The 21,981-nt window shown below is 32.2% G+C and overlaps 1 protein-coding gene and 1 long non-coding RNA gene across 3 annotated transcripts; one reads left to right on the top strand and one right to left on the bottom strand.

Moving 5' to 3' along the window:
• The first annotated feature begins 5,958 nt into the window (after positions 1 to 5,958).
• Positions 5,959 to 13,645, top strand: LOC128189237 (5-hydroxytryptamine receptor-like). 2 transcript variants are annotated; one of them, XM_052860767.1, is made up of 3 exons: positions 5,959 to 6,167; positions 6,313 to 6,374; positions 12,056 to 13,645. In XM_052860767.1, exon 3 carries the CDS (start codon positions 12,057 to 12,059, stop codon positions 13,362 to 13,364), a length of 1,308 nt encoding a protein of 435 aa, XP_052716727.1. In that variant the 5' UTR covers positions 5,959 to 6,167; positions 6,313 to 6,374; position 12,056; the 3' UTR covers positions 13,365 to 13,645. The 2 variants fall into 2 exon arrangements, with proteins under 2 accessions (XP_052716727.1, XP_052716728.1); XM_052860768.1 differs by lacking the exon at positions 5,959 to 6,167 and having other exon boundaries at positions 6,191 to 6,374.
• Positions 9,073 to 15,542, bottom strand: LOC128189238 (uncharacterized). Its single transcript, XR_008244216.1, has 3 exons — positions 15,515 to 15,542; positions 9,544 to 9,596; positions 9,073 to 9,268 (listed from the first exon to the last, which is right to left on the bottom strand). It is a non-coding gene; the product is annotated as an uncharacterized LOC128189238 (long non-coding RNA).
• Between the last annotated feature and the right edge of the window lie 6,439 nt (positions 15,543 to 21,981).

The raw sequence follows: 21,981 nt of genomic DNA, 5'->3' as shown, positions 1-21,981 counted from the left end.
CACGCATGCGTATTCCAGTGAAAATGACTAACGTAGTTGCTAGCGCTCGAGAGCGCTAGCAATAAAGAAATTATTTCATTTGCTTTGGATATTTCTAACTTTGAAACAAGACCGATTCTGTTGGTGTATATAAGCGAAAGTCTATAACTTTTTAAGATAATTGGTTTGTATGGAAAAATTTTTGATATGGGTCGCATGCTGACTGACTTATTCATACTAATTGTTAGACCATAATTAATCACCTAATTGTCTACAGACTTTTCCGTTTTTCCCGATGACGACAACGAGCACACGGCGGGTGTGACCGGTCAGCTGAGGATGATCACTCCTCCGAGGCACCTGATCCTACTATTAAAGTAATGGAGGTCCGTGTTTGCTCAATGTTTGTATTTTGACCATCACAAACAAACCAAATCATCTTTCCCTATTATGACATTTTCCCGATTTTTACATTTACCTCGATTATGATATGCCCAATTGTGATAAGGAGCACAAGGTGGGTGCAACCGGTCAGCAGAGGATGCTCACTCCTCCTAGGCACCTGATCCTACCTCTATCTTTTTAAAGGTCCGTGTTGCTCTGCTTTGAATTTGTATTTCGTTTTATGGATTTTTGAGATGGTTAACAGTTTGTTATTGTCATTTTTTATTGATACTCTAATAGCGAAAAAATCGGACCATGCAGCTTTAACAAGTTATAATTAAGTTCTTTCCGTTTTGAAACAAATAGTTTAAATTGAAGGGGAGAGGATGAAAAAGAAAATTTTCGTCTACATAAAACTGTAATATATTTCATTACATTAACTTCTCACATGGATCTTTGTTTTCAAAGAGGTCAACTGTCCGATGGAGCTTAACTTATCCGGATCCCAATGACCCCTTTTAGAACCACGGATGACGCGATAGCCCATGTCTTTTGAAGAAATGTATTCGGAATAAACAGTATTTACTGTTTTTATCACTCTTTAAATAAAGCTCCTGAATATGATGAAATGTCAGTATAATTCAATTAATACGATTCAGTATTTAACCTTTATATGAAAAAAAACCCCGAAATCTTTATCTAAAATAGAATAACAGGTAAACAACGAATCCTGTATATAACGGATTTAATTTTCATGTTGTAAATTTTGAATTTAGTGCATGGATGTAAATACAAAATTTACAACATGACAACTATCATGTTTTAAATTTTGTATTTTCACCCACCCAAAATTATTGTATATTCCTTAAGCCTTGTAAATGAATAGGTCCTCATGTATATTTGATTTGTTGTTTTTTTTTATACTGAATCCTTCTCTTGAATTTTTCTCTTAATTTTCTTTACCATTCAGTGACATGGGTGTATTATCGCCTTGTGTATTTTAAATCAAATACCGGAAAACATTATTCATATCTGTTGGTGGATACAAAAGAACTACATGTACTGTAACATTTCGTTAAAAAATAACTCCTCCAATAAAATTAATTGGTTATTGGTATTTTTTTTTTGTTATAACGTGTTAAGAGGCTGTTGACTTGCATTGATCGCAGGATTAAAAGTGACTGAGTTTTTGCGGTTATTATATTCAGATGCTTATACTTACTTCCCCCTATTATGACACTGTACATCGACCATATGTCGAACCGAGAACTAGTATGTAGTCTTTATAATCAATGAACTCGATACGGGTTAGATATTTTCTGAATATAAAACAAATATAACCCCCTATTTAGCTTCATATTCAATCTTTAAACAGAAAGATGGTGGATTTTACCTGATTCCCCCTTGGTCAAATTGTACCTCATTAACATTACTATAAGCATTACAAGTACTTTTAGTTCTTTGATTTTTGTTTCAACTGGAACGGCACAAATTCTGACATCCTTTAAACACAAAAATACAAGAAATAGAAATGAATAAAGTTAAATGACTTAATAAATTTAAATAAAACAAATTTCGACAGTATACAAGTATGCTTTTTTCATTAAAGGTAACCCAAGAAATAGCATGTTACCATGTCATTTATCAACATAAGTCCTCAAAAGATTCACTGCCAAATTGTCAATGGACAAATTCTGTAGGATTTAGACTATAAAAAAACTCATTTTCTTAATCAAAAGATAAAAATGTGTTTACTGTTAGCTTAGATCAACGCATGTGGTAGAGGCTTGGGGTCGGTTTATCAAATTAGTCACTATAGTTTATATCCCTGATTCAAAGCTCAAGAATCTGTCTCATTTTTTTTCAGCTTTTCCATATCTTTTATTACGATGCATCTGAACGACGTAACTGTTTCATTCAATACAGGGGACATCGTTCCTGGTCCATGAAGTGATAAGTATCGATAACCATCCCATAGTAGGATCAAAGGCAAGCTGAATGTTTGAATGGAGGAGAGGGGGATTCCACCTTCGAGCTTAGACAATATATGTTTGAAAACGAGATCATTGTAATTGTATGCAAATTTATTCAGCAATGAGGCTGAAGGAAACAGTAGATAATTAAAAGTGTTTCAGATGACACGGACAAGACCTTGGCTTTGTGTATCGCAACAAACCGTCGCAGAGGACATCAAATTGATTACTTATCACTGAGTATAGCAACAAACCGTCGCAAATGACATCAAAGTGGTTACTTATCACCAGACCCATTATCTGCTATTTGCATCCTGCATTTTGCAAACGAGACGGAATTTTTATTTCAAGGATTGAAACCTTGGCGAGAAAAAGGTTGTTTTAGAATAAAAGCGAAAACCATTAAAGGCTTTCTAAATGTTTGTTAGTTTATATGCCATCTGTGACTTGCACCATTTACGTAATTGATATGTTTACCAAGAAAAGGATGTTCAGTTATAGACTGTTACATATGAGAACAAAGATGCCTGTTGAAGATTTATAATTTTTCCATTTATTGAAGGCACAATTGCTTTATGCCAAGATTCATATAAGCACTGAAATATCAACAATGTAATTTATATACAAAGTCATTTTACAGGTTATAAGTAGTTTTTACGAAATAATATCGAACTTGTATCTATAGTTCTCATGAGAAAATAAGTCGTTTTCACGAGATGTTACATTGATTTTCATGAGATTATTTTTTTCTAGTTACTTTAGTTTTAAATGCACCTCCGTTCACTAATATAGTACATACATTTAAAAATTTCCTTCGAGATAATATTTTGAACATTTGTTTACTACCTGGTGTATTTGAAGTATTTCAGCGGGAGATGACTCTTCTATAACATGTGCATTACAATTCTCCGAAATAAGTCATAAAAATATACTGCTCATTTAAAAATGCTCAGAAACGCTTATTTACCATTCTATGGGGATAAACTCATAAACGCTCGGCGATATTATATTTGTAGTTACGACTTTGACCTCTGACTCTGCAATATGAATGGAAGAATTATAATATTTATATCATAATGACCAATTCACCCAACGATATGATCATCATTAAATTCTCAAGTGAATTTATACTCTGGCGAATAAATTAAGATTAAATCAAATAGATTTATAATAAATACTGTATTCCATACATAAAAAGCTATTTATTCAAATTCATTCATACTCAGTATTTTGTGATCATGGACTATGTATCAATAAGTGTTAAAGAATATAAGTACTTAGTTTACTTACCAGAAAAATAGCAAGTTCTGGTCCAGAATTCAAGTAGAAGTCACTACGTATAATATAGGTCTACTCTGGTCAATGTCCTTACAAAGGTTGTCAAATTTGGCGGTAAAACTCATAAAGACACAGACAACCAAAAAAAACCCCGAAATCACAAATATCAACTGAACAACTCAAAATCACGCACCGCTCTTAGAATATATTTATTATTAAAATTTATGAATCTAAAGGGGTGGATCTAAGTTTACTCTGTGGATATTCATTTAGGTGTGTTTTAATTACATGCACCTTTATTCATTCAAATCAACAATGCTCATACTATTACAACATTTTTATCAAGAACAATGTTGATAGATGTCAATGTTTTTTGGTATTTTTTTTTTTATACTTTTGAATTTCTATAAATACATGTATGTCACTGTTCTTTATTAAATGATATTTCATTCTCGTATTACAATACAGTCGAATTAAAACATATAGGGCAAACGAACCGTATTACTTTAGGGCAATTACATCGCTGCTGATTAAAAAAAAAAACAATGTTTGAATTTATCGTAATTTATTTGAATTAAAAAAAAATAATAAACATTGCTACAACTCTGAACAAATTATTGTTATCGTTTTAACGCCAACTGTTTTGATTGTATCTTTATGTTTACAGAAAAAACTAGACCCCACACTGTGTACTTTTAGGACAGGAAAGTTTATAAGAGACAAGTAAAAGACGCCGAGTTGACAATCATCATTTATCACAAAGTGTTTTATATTGTGTTTTGAGCACTTACCTTAGGAGTCAAAGTTATATATTTATAACTTAAATACTTGTTGATTAAAAGTAAACATATTTAAATTTTATCTGTAGGACATCACTATGAAGCTACGGAGAAAATTTGAAATCGATTCACCAAACCATAACAAAAAGTCAAGAAAAACGAATTGGGGACAAAATAATTGTCAAACCATGATAAAAACCATGGCCCTCCCCCTTCCCTTTTTTCACAGACGGGGGACTATAATAATCGTAGGAAACTACAGATTTTTTCACGGAATTTTCAAATTTTGTTTTTACAAAGTGCACATAGTAAAGCTGTAAACATGTCGTTTCTGTATACCATTTTGTTTGAAGATGGAAGATTCAATATTCCATAATTTCTATCACCCCTTTCTTTTGCTAGCTAGGCCCACACGTATGAATAGGAAGAAATTTTATTTTTTTACTTTTTTAAAGAAAATGTTTGTGCAAAAGCACATACAACCTTACTGAAGACCCCCAATGTTTTAACTGGGTAGAGAGAGCGCATCAGTGGAGGTCTTTTGGTGGAAAGAGGCAAGTAGAAACAGCAGTAATGTTGTTTGGAATTAATCATCCTACTGTTGTATTTCAAAACAAATATTGAAAAACATAGAACGCCTACGGTGAACTGGTAATCCTCGGTGGACTAGTCCAGACGAGTGTAACTAGGGGAGATCCTGATCAGTCTGTACAGTATACAGTCGTCACTAACTCGTGCTACAGTCAAATTACAATAAATACGTTAGAATACATTTTGAACTAGATTGCGGTACCATGCAAATTGAGTCATGAATACATGACAGAAAAAGAAGAAGAAGAAACCTATGCTTGAAATTGTGCGATTTTTTTTAATTCTTAAGTCCTACGCTCCCATTTTTTACACGTGAAAATCTTAGATCAATTACAATAGGTTAATTTGTATACATGATTATATTGCATAAAAATTAATGAGGTAGAAATTATTGCATAAAAAAATCAAAACTATGTATTTTGAGACTGAACCAAAGAAGTAGGATAATTTGGGGTCAGACTTGGGACGAGGGTGGTCCTCCGTAAGAGACAAACTTGGTCATCACCACATGATTCATTTGTTCCGGAATCATGACTTAAAAAAAAACATTTATCAACTTATCATTTTTACATTTATTTTACTCGGTTTAAATATATATTTTTTCTTTGCATTACTGCAAAATTTGTTAAAGTTTTTATCTGATCGAATACTAGTATCTAATCAGTTTGCCAAACAAAAAGGATACCTTAGGTAAATTATCAATTCTATACAGATGTACATTAACATGCATAAATTACAGACAGGAATAACAAAATATGGGCGGGGGTATAAAAGATGTATTGAAAACTGTGACATTTGATTTTAGATTATTTTTCAAGGAGATCTAATAAATTGGGCAAATATGACAAACTATTTCACAAGTTTTGTTTGGATTGTTTAAATGCTATCGACAGGTATAGATTTCATATTCTTTGACTAAAACAAAAACACAGATTTCCAGCGTATAAAATCCCATTTGTAGATGAGAAGATTGTTCACAGTCAAACAATTTAGCGGAAACATTGACCTTGGTCTACACTCCCTCCAGCACTGACCATAGCCTTGATCAAACATACTGAGAAAACAGTCAGATACCTATACAATATACGTATGCAAGGTTCGATATACGTTCAGAATCCTATGGACATCTATTGTGGACTGTCAGAAGGGGATGTAAATAAGCCGATGACTTTTGTACATCAAAGTGAGATCATTAAAAACAATTTCTGATTGTTAGAAGAAAAAACTTAATATGTTTATAATAGAAATAATTGTGCTGTAAAACATGCGATCCCATTTGAATACTGCGATTAGATTAAAAAGCGGATCGCATTATTTTTTATTTGTAGTTTTCAAGAATCTACGGCCTGCCAGAGTTTTAAATTGCAACCCTAAGATCATTCTTGTGCAAGTAAGTAAAAATAAATGTTCAATTGTGATTAGATGCGATTTTGGCAAACTATGGAGATGTCAAAAACAAAAACACTTTTCACTTTGGAGTCTTACAGAGCTGGACAGTCATAGCCATTTTTAGAATATAGTTTTGTCCTTTAGATGAAGATCTCTGTGTTTAGATGAAAATATTTAAATTTAAATTTTACAAAAGCTTAGGATTTTTTTCTTTCCTAGAATTTTTATGACCAAAAATATCATATTCAAAATCTTAAGGTACAGATCTGATGGATTATTATTTGAGTATATAACCTTATACATATAACTTAGACACGATTTGACTTAAAATTTTCAAATTTTATTGTTCCATTTTCAACATTTATAATGATAAATATAGAAGTTTATTATGCTATGTAAAAATTTGACAGATATCAAGTTATAAGCAAGATACAGAGTTCATAATTCTTTGTTTTGTAAACAAAGCTCGAATATTGTAATTTTTTAACTATATGTTGTATTGGTGTAAGTTTCAATCAAATGTAATTTTCTTTTGTTGATAATAGTATTTATGAAGATATTGAATTTGTTTAAGTTGTTTTTTACAAGTCATTTTTCTAAGAAATGGTAATTATGTACTTTACATTTTTTGTAAACAACCATAAGACTCGAGCTTTATTTATATAACAATCATTTCTTACCTCTGTATCTCGCTTGTAACTTGCAATTGACTTTAACATTCAATATTTTGGTCAATCATTACAAATGCACCAGTAAACCATTTAATACATAAAAATTAATTTTTTTTTATCTCAAATCGTGTCTAAGTCTCTTTAATAAATCAATTATGTATGATAAAAAACATTGTTTTGAGACCATGCATTTTGCATGATCCTCTTTGCATTGTTCAAATAGATTATTCAGTTTCCAACTCTTTTATTTATATAAAGGTTAATTTAATAGGTACATGCTTTGAGAAACACATCCCTAAATGTCTTGGAAGTATGCATATAAAGATGCGATCAAATATACAAGCCACGGTTGCTCTTTCGTCAAACTCGCAACAAAAATTATTCCCCGAGGAGTTTTTCATTATACTACACCTTTTTAGTAATAGTAAGATCATAGAAAGAGAAATCTTTGTCATGAAGAATGGGCGGAGCGGAGCGAAGCTGGCAAGTTTAAGACTGCGTGAATTGTTACGAAACAGAGTGCTCAAATCTTTACACTGTTTATAAACGTTTCTGCTAAACTTTTAGAAAACTAGTAGATGTAGTGTTTATGCAAAAATTGGGTGTAAAATAATTAAGCAAGTAGGAGAAAAAAAATCTTAGAAACATTTTAACAAGACCTTGGACTTTCGGTTGGACGTAGCTTTCTATTACTTGCGTCAAAACAAGTTAAAAATGACACAGTTTCAAGCGAATAATGCACCAATTGCGTAGTCTTAGCTCAAAAGCCAGACAAATCTTGTTGATTTCAAAGAGCCATGGCTGAGTGGCCAGCATTGAAATAGACACCTACGTCACATTGCTGTTTGACACATCTACCGAAAGTCCAAGCTCTTGTTAAAATGGTTCTATTTATAACAATTCATTTGATTCATGTTTAAAAACGTTAAATATATTTAAATTTATTTTTAAACTTTTACGATTTATATCTCAGATTCCTGCACTTTAAAAAAACATAGTATTTCATCGTTTTTTTTTTTACTTTTATACAAGCCATCATATATCAGGGACCAAAGACCTACATGTATGCTCATTACAACAGTCAAATCGACTAATATTTCACATCTAGCCAATAATTGGAGGTATAAGTTATAATCCAGTTAGACAACTAAGACCAGCAAGTTCAAAATCGCCTATTTTGATAGTGATATTGATAAATTGATTACATTGGGATTCATGTCGCCTAGGAAAGATTGGTTAAATGAGATACTATTGTTTCTTTAGTTATCTACTTTACGAATGTATAGTAATTGAGCATTAAACATAAAAGGACTTTCTATAGATAATAGATTGATCAAATGTGTTCATTTGTGTTCATTTCTAAACGATGAGGGAAACACTTTTGCAGTGAAAAATAAACCGCGAATAATTATTCTCAAACATGTTGGAGATATTACAGTAATGGTATATATAGACAGAAAAATAGAATAATATGGTAAATTTTCGTTATAACTTTTCAAAAACTACTTTGTGTACAATCAGATACATAAAACACTTGATACTAAAATGTCAGCGAATATCAAATACCCGGTATTGAAATCTGAGTAATACGATATGATTGAAGTTTGTATCGTCGTTATGAATATTCGTTTATTTATAAGAATACTTACCGACTCCCTCCCCCGAGAAAGAAACATAAAATAATTTAAAGAAACAATGAGTTACAGTTAGAGATCCACTGCAATGTTTAATATACAGACTATAGCATCACACATGTAGTTACGGAGGCGTGTAGGGGCCTACATTTATTGCGTTAAAATGAATTAATAATTTTTCTCTTTTTTTCTGCCAATGTTAAGTATCAGGATCTCTTATGGGTTTTTTTATAATTTGAATTAGCGTTTTACATTTATTTACTATTATTGCAATATGGTATGTCGACTTTTTAATTTTTCAATTTAATTAACTTTTCAAATTTTACGAGAAAGAAATTCTGACATATAGCATGTTTGTATTTTGACCATCACAAACAAACCAATTCTTCAACGTTTTGTTTATTCCCTATAACGACAATTTTCCGATTTTGACATCTACATCTATCATGACCTGCTCCGTTGTGACAAGGAGCGCACGGCGGGTGTAACCGGTCAACAGGGGATGCTTACTCCTCCTAGGCACCTGGTCCCATCTCTATTTTTTATGTCCGTGTAGTTCCTCTTTGAATTTTTAGTTCGCTTCATGAATTCTGGAGATGGTTGACAAATTTTTATTGTCGTCGATTTTCATGCAAAATGTGACAGTGTTAAATGTTCAGGATATCAAGAATTCAGGTGGACTTGTCGCGGGAAAATTAATTTTTGAAATGTTTATGATTAAAAGGGTTAATAGTATTAACAAAACATAATTAACGCATTGTTATTTTTTAAAGTTATTGACTTTACAGCTTTCGTTTGCAAACTACTTGATTTTGTCGGGTTTTCTGGTGAGATGTTCAAATACAATGCAACATGCTATAAAGACCTTTAGATGATATCCATCTTACAGAAATTTCTTCGAAGTTGAGACAAATCCGCCTGTAATATTGTAAAAGGTAAAAGAGTATCCTTAATTTGAAGCAAATTTAGCATACATATTTACCAAACAACTCATCTTTTAGAATAGGTTTTATTTTCTTTAAAAACTACGAGTTGAACATTCACCAAAGTTGAACATTTTATCACTTTACATACAACACAATGTTTCAAAAAAGGAAATTATCTGTGTAAGATTGTTGTTTGTCTCAATTATTATTGACGTTTAAATTTTTTTTATCTTTATAATACCTTAGTGCTTCAAAGTAATGATAATGATTAAAGATGCTTGATTTATACAAAATATACAAATTGAATTATTTACACTGATTTTTGTTTGGATTGAGTTTTAATTAGTCAAATATTTTCATTATAAATAAGCCCAAAGAATATTTATATGTTGATGGATAACTGGCTTCACTGAAGATTGGTCCTTTACGCTTCAAGATTTTTTCTTACATTTTGATAGTGGAGTTAGTTTTTGAATCATTACACATTGAATATAAATATGTGTGAAAAGGTAGGATACTGTAGATTACAAAATTAAGTAAACTTATTAGATGATGGAGAGAATAAATAACTTCTCGATAAGAAATGTGTTGCTTTAAAATTAAGCAACGTTGAAGGCAACGACATATTGATTTTATCAGTTTTCAGCATTTAAATTACTTTGATAGTAAATGTCTCAAGAGGTTGTTATTTCTTCACTGTGATATTTATTTAAGGAAGGAGTCTTTTTATTATCAAACATACTTCTTATAATAAGAAATGCATGAAATTTTGACACAGCCAGACGGATCATATTACTTAATGATTCTATCAGTTTAATTAAATTTGACCTTTTTGTTTTCGGATAAAGGTCAGGTCAAGGTCACTACCTTTTTCCTCAACGTAAAGAGTGATAAAAATAAGTGTAGCTCTTTATAGTTCTGTAGACATTTGTTTAAGATTTGAAGATTGAAATCTTCAATGAAATCGTAGACCATGAGAGTGTCTATCAGCTTATATTACTAAATTGGAATAAATATTTATACTAAAGTTGATATTGCTTAGCCCGCATTTCCTCTAATTTTCTTAAATTTTGAAGAAATTTTGATTATTTTTTTATGCTTCCAATAATGAAATATTTCTAATTTTTATGTATTATAAAGACTTTATATAAAGATATAAATTGACAGAAAAGCTAATATATTGACCGTTTCATAAGAGAGAAAAACTGATTTTAGTGATTTTTTCACAAAAATCAATGTATAGAATGGGCGCTTTAAAAAGCTTATAAAAATGTTATTTGATAGGCAAATCATATTTTAAAAACATATTCTGAAACCCAAGTATCATATTATTAGTTCACATTAGTAAAAAAAAATCCAACATTATTGTTATTGTTTTTAAAATGCTAAAACAGACTCATTATATATATATGATCTGCAGCAATTCTGAATTGCGCAATATGGGATATTTTCCTACGCCAATATTACACCAAAAATATAGTCCTTGTTCCATTCTAAACATTGATTACATTTTTCTATGCCAAGTTGTATGATAGTAAAAAAGAAAGAAAAATATACTATTTTAATTTCCTTTCATCTTGATTTAATAAACAATTAATCAAATTTACGTTTCACAAGTCGCAAACCAGAAAAGACTCCTTCCTTAAAGGTCATGCGCGGATCCAGAAAATTTTTCCAGGGGGGGTCCGAAGGATAATTGTGTTTGCCAGGGGGGGTCCGAAGCATATTTTCGCGATAATTTTACTATGTAAATTTAATAAATTTTCATTTTCCAGGGGGGGTCGGGACCCCCCCGACCCCCCCCCCCCCTCTAGATCCGCGCATGAAAGGTTATGGTTTCGTTAATTCCCTTGAGACAAACAGATATATCACTCTTTGACCCTGTAGGTATAAATCATAATTTAATTCAACCGTAAAGGCTGTCTTACTTTATCCAGGTCATCTAATTAACTCAACGAAGTGTGTTTTGTTCGATATAAAGTATTGATATCAATGTACACGGGTGATATCTGCCGTATAAATTTGTTTTCGTTATAACGAGAATTTTCTATCGTTTTTTGATATAATTAAAAGTATGTCGTAATGATAGAAAAAATGTTTCTTAAAATAAAGAAATCTAAAAATTAATATACACATGTCCTACTTTTCATGTCAATGCGAGATCTTTTCTCGTAATTAAAAGAATATTGTCAACCTGTTTTAATACAAATAATTGTGTTTGTATATGCAGATTTTATGTTTTAATTTATTGGATAGTGGGTGTTGTCTGCGGGAACTCCACCACATACACAACTTGAAACCGTATCATCTCTGATACCAAAATTTTTTGAATATATCTTATAAATTTATATTTCTTTTAAAGTGTGAAAAATAAATATCAAAGCATATTGATTTCGTGTCATATCTGATGTAAACTCGTTTGCATTTCTCTTATTTTTATTTCTTCTTCAGGATGAAAAATTTAACTGATTTGGACACACAACAGTTTTGGGCGGAAGTGGAACATGAGGAGATCATCAAGAGAATCCCAGTCGCAGTTGTTGTCGGTTTATTCTCCGTAGTAGGAATTATGGGAAATTTTCACATCCTGATTGTTTTCTCTCGAAACCTCAACAACTTTTCGACCTATCACGTCATGGTTTCAGCTCTTGCAGTTTCGGACTTGTTCGTCTGTGCGACGTATCTTCCCGTGGAAATAACAATGGTGATGAAACCCTTCTCCTTCGATTATGACCTAACATGCCGCCTGGCTCTTCTCAACAGCTATGTTTGGGGAATATGGTCGGCTTTCCTAACAGTTCTGATAGCCGTAGAGAGATATCGACGAATTTGTTATCCTGTTCGGGAGCAGATTTCATGTTCTACAGCTCGGAAATTCTGTTTGGTTCTGTTTTTGATAGCCACGTTTAATGCTGCCCCGATCGGTTACATTGCGGGAACGCACACAGTTGCACTCTCAAACGACACTAATGGTTACGAGTGTTTCGTTAGTGACGATCTAAAAGAATCTTATATACCAACCGGCTACTTCTTTTTCCTTCTTTTCGAGGTTCTTGTCTTAGGGTTCGCTATTGTGTTACTGTATCTCCCCATTAGAAGAGCTATTCAACGGAGTAACACTTTACGAAAACACCACGCGAAAATCAGCGAAAGTGAAACCACACAGGTGTCATCGGGAAAGACCGAGGAATCCATAAGCAGATTGTCGAAATCCCTCAAATATACCGAAAATTATGACATTCCTCAAATAATCATCGAAGATGCCGACAAGGCAGACATAAACCATTCATCCGATTTTCAAAATATCACGAAAATGGCGGCAAACGAATCGACAAAAGAATCAAACTCTGCCCAATCAGAGGACAAGGGTCCAAACACCCTGAAGATCTCGCTGAGCGTTTCGTCTGTTTGCAGCCTAGATTACAGCAAACCGCAGGCAACACGGTCCCTGTCCTCTAAGTCTCTGTGTTCAACAAGAAGGTTTGTGATCAACAATGCTGTTACAAAGGTCACCATTGGCCTGTTTCTCATCAGCATCATATTCTTTGTGACCCTCATCACGTTCCTTGTTTTGACGCTCCTCCGGATCCTGGCGGAAGAGACACTGAGTGGGATGTCCGTAACAGAGGCCTATATATTCCTGTTTGGTTTTGAACTCGGATATCTTAACCATGTTGTTAACTGTTTTATATATTTCTACAGTGACCGTCGCTTCAGGAAAGAGGTACAGACAATGTATTCCTGTCGTCCACGAAAATGATATAAGTGGTATTACTAAAGACATGACTGTTTACCATCCTTCAAGTATTCATAAACTGTATATATTTCATTCATGAAATAAGATATGCATGCAAAAGTAATTAGATGTATTAGATAGTGTTATATTTTAACTGTTGTATAAAAACAACAAGTAAATCATGACAAAACTAGCACTTAGCTAGTAACTAACAAAACACATCTAGCATCATGTTAAAGCATAGTTGCAATATCAGAACAAACACCTAAAGAGTAAAAGAAATACGCACCCGGCGGCGCAGTGGACGATTTGTGTTCAAGTTATACTAAAAAAGGACAAGAGCGTACAAGGCCCGACAAATCCCCCCGTACTCAGGATTTTGAAATGACATATGAACATATATGAAAAATCTTCACATTTGAAGCTATGCAGCGGTACATGTACATGTATAAGATAGAACTGCATTCTCTGACAAATACATAATATACAAATAATACATGTAGGCTACTTGGTACTTATCTCTTTTGTTTGATTTGATGCTTTCTAAGCATTACAGCATGATCACTTATCTGTGCTAGCGCTCTTTTATCCGACATTGTATGTACAGAACATGACCATGACGTTTTTGTTGTATATAAATGGTATTATAGATACTTCCAATAAAAAAACAAAACATGTTTACTTAAAAGTAAATGAATTAAAAATAAAACGCCGTCTATAGGATTCGAACACCCTCTCAATCGAGAAGGATGGACTTCGAGCGACCGCCTATCACAGTGAGCTACGTTGACACATTCGGTTGAAGATATTTAACTCTTTGACAATTATCAATAAAGTAAAACGTTTTTGGTGAAAATCACAAATTTGACCCATTATGGATCTAGACTCCATCTTAAAAAATCAGTAATAAAAATCAAAATAAACTTATTCTTTAAATAAAAGTACTTTTAGGATGGAGTCAGGACCCATTCATACCTAATTTTACAATTAAGAACAGTGAATGATCCAAGATCTATAGGCAAAAAACGATGTGCACCTTAATTTGGAAACATATACCTGTCGTGTTTATAGAATGAAAGCACACTATTGACTTCCATTGTGAAATCTATACTGAAAACAATGCATACAAGTCAAAAATTAATATTCTAACTTAAATTGAAATTCTATCGTCTTCCTTGCTCCGAGTGAGGGATATACAACACCTTGTACGCCCCTCTTCTTTATTGAGAAGGTTTAATCTTTAGATAATCATTAGTGGAGAAGACGAAGAAGAATTTTATTTTGACAGATAATTACGGCGTTTCCAAACTGTTCAAATATGTTGCAAAAGGTGGACTTGTAGGTGGGCTTGTAGTACTGCATATCTGATATAAAAACAATCACAAAATTAACATTAGCACGTTTGAAATTGCCATGCCTTTAGAAAGATATTGTACTGCATGACTAATCGGGCTTGTATCACTGACCAGAGGCAAGATCAAGAACCTCATTTTCAATTACCATTGGATTAAAGAATGCTTAATGAATCACATGAGAGGAAAGTCACAAAAGGAATCGGGTATATGGAACAATTTTGAGAGAGGTGTACATCCTGGCATTGACAGGCCTTAATGTACAAGTCAGTACAATCGACGATTTCAAACCATAATGTTAAAACAGAGTAGGCATAGTTTTGTGTCATGCTGATACACTATATATATATATATATATATATATATATATATATATATATATATATATATATATATATATATATATATATATATATATATATATGACATTTATTCCGTGCGTAGCCATTTTTTTTTTTTTTTATTAAATTTTTTTTGCGTAGCCATTTTGGTTGAAATTGGTTAACCAAAAACAACATTCAAATGTTGTTCTCTGTTCTGCTAATGTCTTATTCAACATTTTTAAGTCCAATAAATTAAATTTCAAATTTATTCTTGAAAGTTGGTTAACCAATGACATCACTTAAGTTTGTACACAATTGGGTGTTTTTTAACAATTTTCATGGCATATTTTTTTAAAGCTCGTTCAAAATTAATTTCAAAGCTTCTACAGAACTCAGCGTATACACGAATCTTTCTTTCTTTGGTTTTTTCTTTGTCATAGACAATGCAATTTCTTAACATTGCTAAGTGATGAAGATTTACGCCTAAAAATCGCTTTACCTTTTGGAACGCTTAAACCTTGTTCTGAGATAATCATTGGTTTGTAAACTCGGGATCGTTTAAGTACTTTATATACTAGAATGTTTATCGCTCTCTTAGTATCACTGTACCGGTATTTGAATTTTAGAAGACTTTTTCTTTTTCTACAATTAAAAACATCTATCATTGGTATCCCAAGCATTGTTCTCTGTAAAATTGGTAACAAGAGAATTACAAAAATACATGATGATGTTGTTTACATACAAAGAAGGGGGACGTACAAGGCCTAAAAGATTCCCTGTATTTAGAAATTAAGAACAACAAATGCCGTTCAGAAGAAATGTTTAAATATGCAACAGTACATAATTTACTAGAAGTAGTATTTACAATATCTGTTAAAACAATCATTTATGTATACAAGATCACAATACCTATCTACAAGTTCACAATAACTTCTTTACAAATTCACGTTATCTTCTCAACTAGTTCACAATGACGTATTCATGTCTTTTAGTTCACAAAATCGTTTAGTCTACAATGTCTGATATGTTTCATAATAAATTCTAAAATTTTCACGATATTTTCCAGTAAACCGCGTAAAAATGATATAAAATACCATATCCATTATTTTACATTTTTGTGTCTCTTTAAAGATATCTACCAGTCTACATTTTCCCTTGGCTACTTGTCTACTATATATCACATTTTTTATTGTATTTATCTATTACATGCACATGAAAACATATAACAATTCTTTATCTTATCATTGTCAGGAAAACTATTATCATATCAAAATAGATAAATCTGGATATAGAAAGTGTATTTAGTGTATATAATTGACCAAGTTTTGAAAATTTTCTTCTTTTCCAAGATTTAAAAAGTTCAATGTTCCGATAAATTTTCACCCACTTTTTGTTACATCATTCTTCTTTATTGTTGTCATAACTTATATTCCGGAACAACTAATTTCAGTATGTAGTTTTAACATTAAATAAAAGTCAATAAACATTTTATATAAAGTCACCAACTACGATGCATTAAAATTCGCGTATAATTATTGCAATCCAATACCCAAGTTCATATTATCTATTTATTATAATAGCGTATCATAGCGTATATGTGCATGTACATATCTTTAGCCATTTTGGGGGGTTGATTTTAATCAACTCTCCTATGCAGTCACTCTGGCAAACCGAAAGTGAAACAGTGTTTGGACCTAAGCACAAATCATCACCGCTGACAAGTCTTAGTTCTTGAATATGATAGAAAAATTCGATGTAATGTATGCTGAAGCATTGTTTTTCAAGGAAACTTATCTATAAACACTTTGAAAATAGTAAGATTTTATATAATACGAATAATTTAGATATTTATGTAGTCTCATGTATTCATACGCCAGAATTTAATATAGTCTCGTTCAACCAAAAACTCGGCTGTCTCCGTAAATCTCCGACAAACTGAGAGGCTCTCTTGCTTGTCGGAGATTAACAGAGACAGCTGAGCGTCTGGTTGAACGAGACTGGAGTTCAATATCAATAGCGCTTGGATCCATACAATTTTTAGAATTGTTTCGATTACTTATACATAGTTTAAAATCTATCTTTAAATATTTCACAACATGATTCATATGGGGTTTCTCTAAATTCTTGTCTGAAAAGTCTAATTAAAGTTCATATTATAAAAAAAGTGCGTAATTTAATAACAGACTAGAAACTAATTGCCACGCAAGATAAGTTGATTTTAAAATAAATGATAATCGATAAAATCAACTCCCGTCAGTACTTCAGTACTTTGATTTATATTTCGTCTTAAACAGCTAAATCATATCGCTAAAACATATGTTTTTATCTTTATTTTGTAATTACTGGTGATGGTCCTTTTCATATATTTGGTAACATTTTATCTTAATAGACAAAATTCCCTTGGAAAATAGGAAAATGATCCAAAAAAGATTAAAACGCTACACAGATACACATACGATATATATAACGGCTCCAATAGTTAGTTCAGTTTTGGAAGCACAAAAGAAACATTTTCTTGTTTTTGAAATATAGGCATGAGTTCATAAGGCCAGATATTAGTCACGTGGCCGTTTTGCTCTTCGTGCTTTTCTGGGGGGAAAAAGGCACCTCCTCCCCCAAATAAAAACAGGGAAAAATATCACTAAAAAAACAACACATACACACAAAAGTTTGACTTAATTTATATTAAATAGTATCACTCGTTTGAATTTAAAAAGCTGACGGTCAAAGCAAATGATATCGATATTCTTTCATCGGTTCGCAAATTACATGAATTAGACTTTCTAAACATCTTAAATGCATAGAGAAATTGTCACACTGCGATTCTAGTAAACGAAGTCTAGTGAAACATTTTCATACAGACATTCGATTTCAGTCTCTATAGATTTGGATTGGTCAAGAAACAGTCCAGAATAGCCCCCCCCCCCCCCCCGTAAACCCCCGCCCGTATCCTCCCGGCATGTTTTTTTTTCTCTCTTTCAATGGAAGGTGACATTGCGGTTTGCAAATACACGCTGAAACGTATGGTGTCCGGATATGGCCATTTGAGTTAGCGCGACATAGCGTTTAAATAAACGCGCCGTCGCGTTAACGCAACTATGCACAACGCACCGTCACGCTAACACACAACACGCCGTCGGGCTAACCTGGCACAATTTTACACAACACACCGTCGCGCCAACACAACTTTGCACGACACGTCGTCGCGGCAACACAACTTTGCATAACACGCCGTCGCGCCAACACAACTTTGCACAACACGCCGTCGCGCTATCGCAACTTTGCAAGTTTCACAGTCTATAATACGAAGTCGTGTCAGGAAATATCAGTAACATATTATATGTACCGTGTATATTTTTTGAATTAAGAATCTGATTAACACATGAATTTCAATCAACATGGGTAGTTGACACGAGTTCCTGCAAGACTGTGGAACTTGCACAGTTGCGTTAGCGCGACGTCGTGTTGTTCAAAGTTGTGTTAGCGGGATGACGCAATGTGTGTAAGCGGTACGGCGTGTTGTTCAAAGTTTCCTTAGTGCGACGGTGCGTTGTATGTTAGCGCGACGAGGTGTGGTGAAAAGTTGCGTTAGCGCGACGGCACGTTGTGTGTTAGTGCAACGACGCTTTTATCTGAACGTGATGTCGCGCAAACGCAAATGTTCTAACCTGACACCTTGGTAACATAAACCACATGTCATTTGCAGTTTACCTCCAAATAGAATTTCAGTTAAATCAAACGATTAATAAAACAACTCTTTCTTTCTGCACTTGGTACTACGAAAGAAGAATAGGGCCACATAAACAATATTTTTATCTCGTTATAACGAGAAAAAATCTCGTTATTAGGAGTTAATTTTATCGTTATTACGAGAAAGGTCCCGCTATTACGAGTTCATTTTCTCGTAATTACGAGAAAATATCTCGTTATTACGGGAAATGTTTTCGTTATTACGAGAAAAGATCTCGTTATTACGAGTTAATTATCTCGTTATTACGAGAAAAGATCTCGTTATTACGAGTTAATTATCTCGTATTTACGAGAAAAGATCTCGTTATAACGAGTTAATTATCTCGTTATTACGAGAAAAGATCTCGTTATTACGAGAAAAGATCATGTTATTACGAGAAAAGATTTATATAAAATGGTGCGTTTCCAAGTCGATGGTTCACACTTTCAGTCTCTTTTTTCTTTCCAGAAACGTTTATTCAATTTTGATTAATTTTTTATTAATTTCTAAATAACAACGGCCATTATTCATTAATTCTTACATAAAATGATCGAAATGACATTTTATTAATAAGTGGAAAGAACTTCATGTATTTCTACTTTTCAACTTAAATATTATAATTCCACTCCGATGTAAATACCATGTAGTCCTAGTCGTAAAATCACAAGTTTATTTGTTAAAGATGACTTATATGACAATATAGTTTCAATCATAGATAAACAGGATTTACCCGAATTGTGTTTTATATGTTCATACACAACCTATATGTATATCTACGGAAACGTATAACCGCCTCTTGATGTTGTGTTTAAGCTCTAAACGGCAAATTAAAATTAGTGTCATCTTCCTATAAAATGTATATATTGCCAAAATTATGTCGACTTGTACAAAGAAAAAACATACAAATCGATATATTTTGGATGATTTAACCGCTCATTTCAAGCTCTGTTGACTTTGATTATGTCAAAATATTATTTTGCGTAATAATTTTGTCGCATTTATATAAATGCGTGGAAATTTTCTCGCTATCTTTTATATTGAAAATTTATTATGTTGAAATTGTATAATTTGTGGAGCTTTCGCGTCCATGTTTTGATTACTTCTTGTCTGTTTACAAGGAATTCAACTTAAGTATGTCGAATTAATGTCAATTATAAACACAATAATGTAAAGCAGTAACTGCAAAGCTCTATAAGCGTGAGAAACAGGGGCGTGGCACATTCTTTAGTAACAAAAAAAAAAACAACAACAGCTTTAAAGTGTAAATAAACGAGTGCAAAGATAAAACAAATTAGATAGAACAAAGATTTGAACAGGTTTTTTTTTATTATTATTTCAGTAAATACTTTAATCAATACACGATTTTAGTTAAACTAAATTTGTAATACAAAACGAAGAAACTTTTTGTAGATTTTAATTAGGTTTCAAATAATTCATGTATAAATGTATACATGAAGAGTTTTATATATACCCAATTAATGATGATTCTACATAATTCGAAGTGCTTTTGAAAGATTAAATATAAAATTACTGAGAAAAATATGCATTTCCGAATGTTCTACATACTTCTTAAAGTTCAATTTAAAAGTAAAAAAAAGAAAAGAAAGACTAAACCTTTAATGTGGGAATCTTAATAGCTGAGATTATTTGATGGTAACGAAAACGGATATAACAAATCCCAAAGAATGCAGTTTTTGAAATGTTAAATGAATATAGTACCTGAAATAAAAAATGTTTTTCTTAAACTAAATAAGTTAAATTCAGTCTGTATGTATGGTCTTAACCAGAGCTTAAACTCTAAAGCATGTAAGGGAGTTTACCATCCCTTCACCATATCATGACATTCTATCGGTAAACTAATTATTCTAGTCGTTCAAATTTTAGTAAAAATTCCTCTCTAACTTAGATAAGTCGCCAAGGTGAATTCGCCAAACACAATTATGTTGCAATAAATTATACGACATTTAATTTTGGCGGCATAGTTTATACACATTATTTTAGCGCGACATTGCGGAATTCGACTTTAACAGATTAAAGTGCTTAAGACGTCAAAAACATGTCGAAATGGTGTCACTAAATAAATTTTGTTGTCATAAATAAATGGCTAAACCTTAAAAAAATCATATATGACAATATATTTATGTGAATATATCGCGTTCTAACGCAACAATGAGAGGCGGTTAAACGTTTCCGTATATATCTAAAATAATTGATTTTGTATGTTAACATTTTAGAGTCTTAAAACAAATAACATGTATCCTTATTATCAATAAATAGTTCAATGAAATTTCTTTAAAACTGCTTGGTCTGATTTTATATCAAATTTGGTGTATGCTTTTAAACGATAATTATATGCTAAGTATGTGTATAATTAAAGACATTGCAATAGTTCAAACACTTTACATAAAGAGAATAGAATAATGAAACGCGCCATTTTAAATAGATCTTTTCTCGTTATAACGAGATCTTTTCTCGTTATTTCGAGATTGTTTCTCGTAATAACGAGATAATTAACTCGTTATTACGAGAAAAGATCTCGTAATTACGAGATAAATAACTCGTAATAATGAGATCTTTTCTCGTAATAACGAGTTAATTATCTCATTTTTACGAGAAAAGATCTCGTAATAACGAGATAATCCACTCGTTATTACGAGATCTTTTCTCGTATTACGAGATAGTTAACTCATAATGACGAGATCTTTTCTAGTGCTTACGAGATAAAAATATTTTTTCTGTGGCCCTATTCGTCTTTCGTATGGTACTTATTCATACTTAGGTTTGTTTTCATCACATGGTACATTTGTCTGTATTTTGTTTTCTCAACTTCTCCAAATTGCGGTCATTCTCGAAAGTCTGAAATAAAGGCCAATGAGCCAAGTTCCGCGCTCACGTTATCTACTGTAATGTTTGACAACATTCACGTTACTGTAATTTTTGACAACATTCACGTTACTGTAATGTTTGACAACCTTCACGTTACTGTAATGTTTGACAACATTCACGTTACTGTAATGTTTGACAACCTTCACGTTACTGTAATGTTTGACAACATTCACGTTTCTGTAATGTTTGACAACATTCACGTTACTGTAATGTTTGACAACCTTCACGTTACTGTAATGTTTGACAACCTTCGACCCCTGTCTCATGCTCTAGACTGATTTGTAAAATCCAACATATATACATTTACTTAAAAACAGAACGGAAATCATTTCATATACCACAAGTTTTAT

Source organism: Crassostrea angulata, chromosome 6 (genome assembly GCF_025612915.1).
Source record: "Crassostrea angulata isolate pt1a10 chromosome 6, ASM2561291v2, whole genome shotgun sequence".
Classification (NCBI taxonomy): Eukaryota; Metazoa; Mollusca; class Bivalvia; order Ostreida; family Ostreidae; genus Magallana; species Magallana angulata.
The sequence above is the reverse complement of the archived record's forward strand: the minus strand, read 5'-3'. Positions and strand labels throughout refer to the sequence as shown.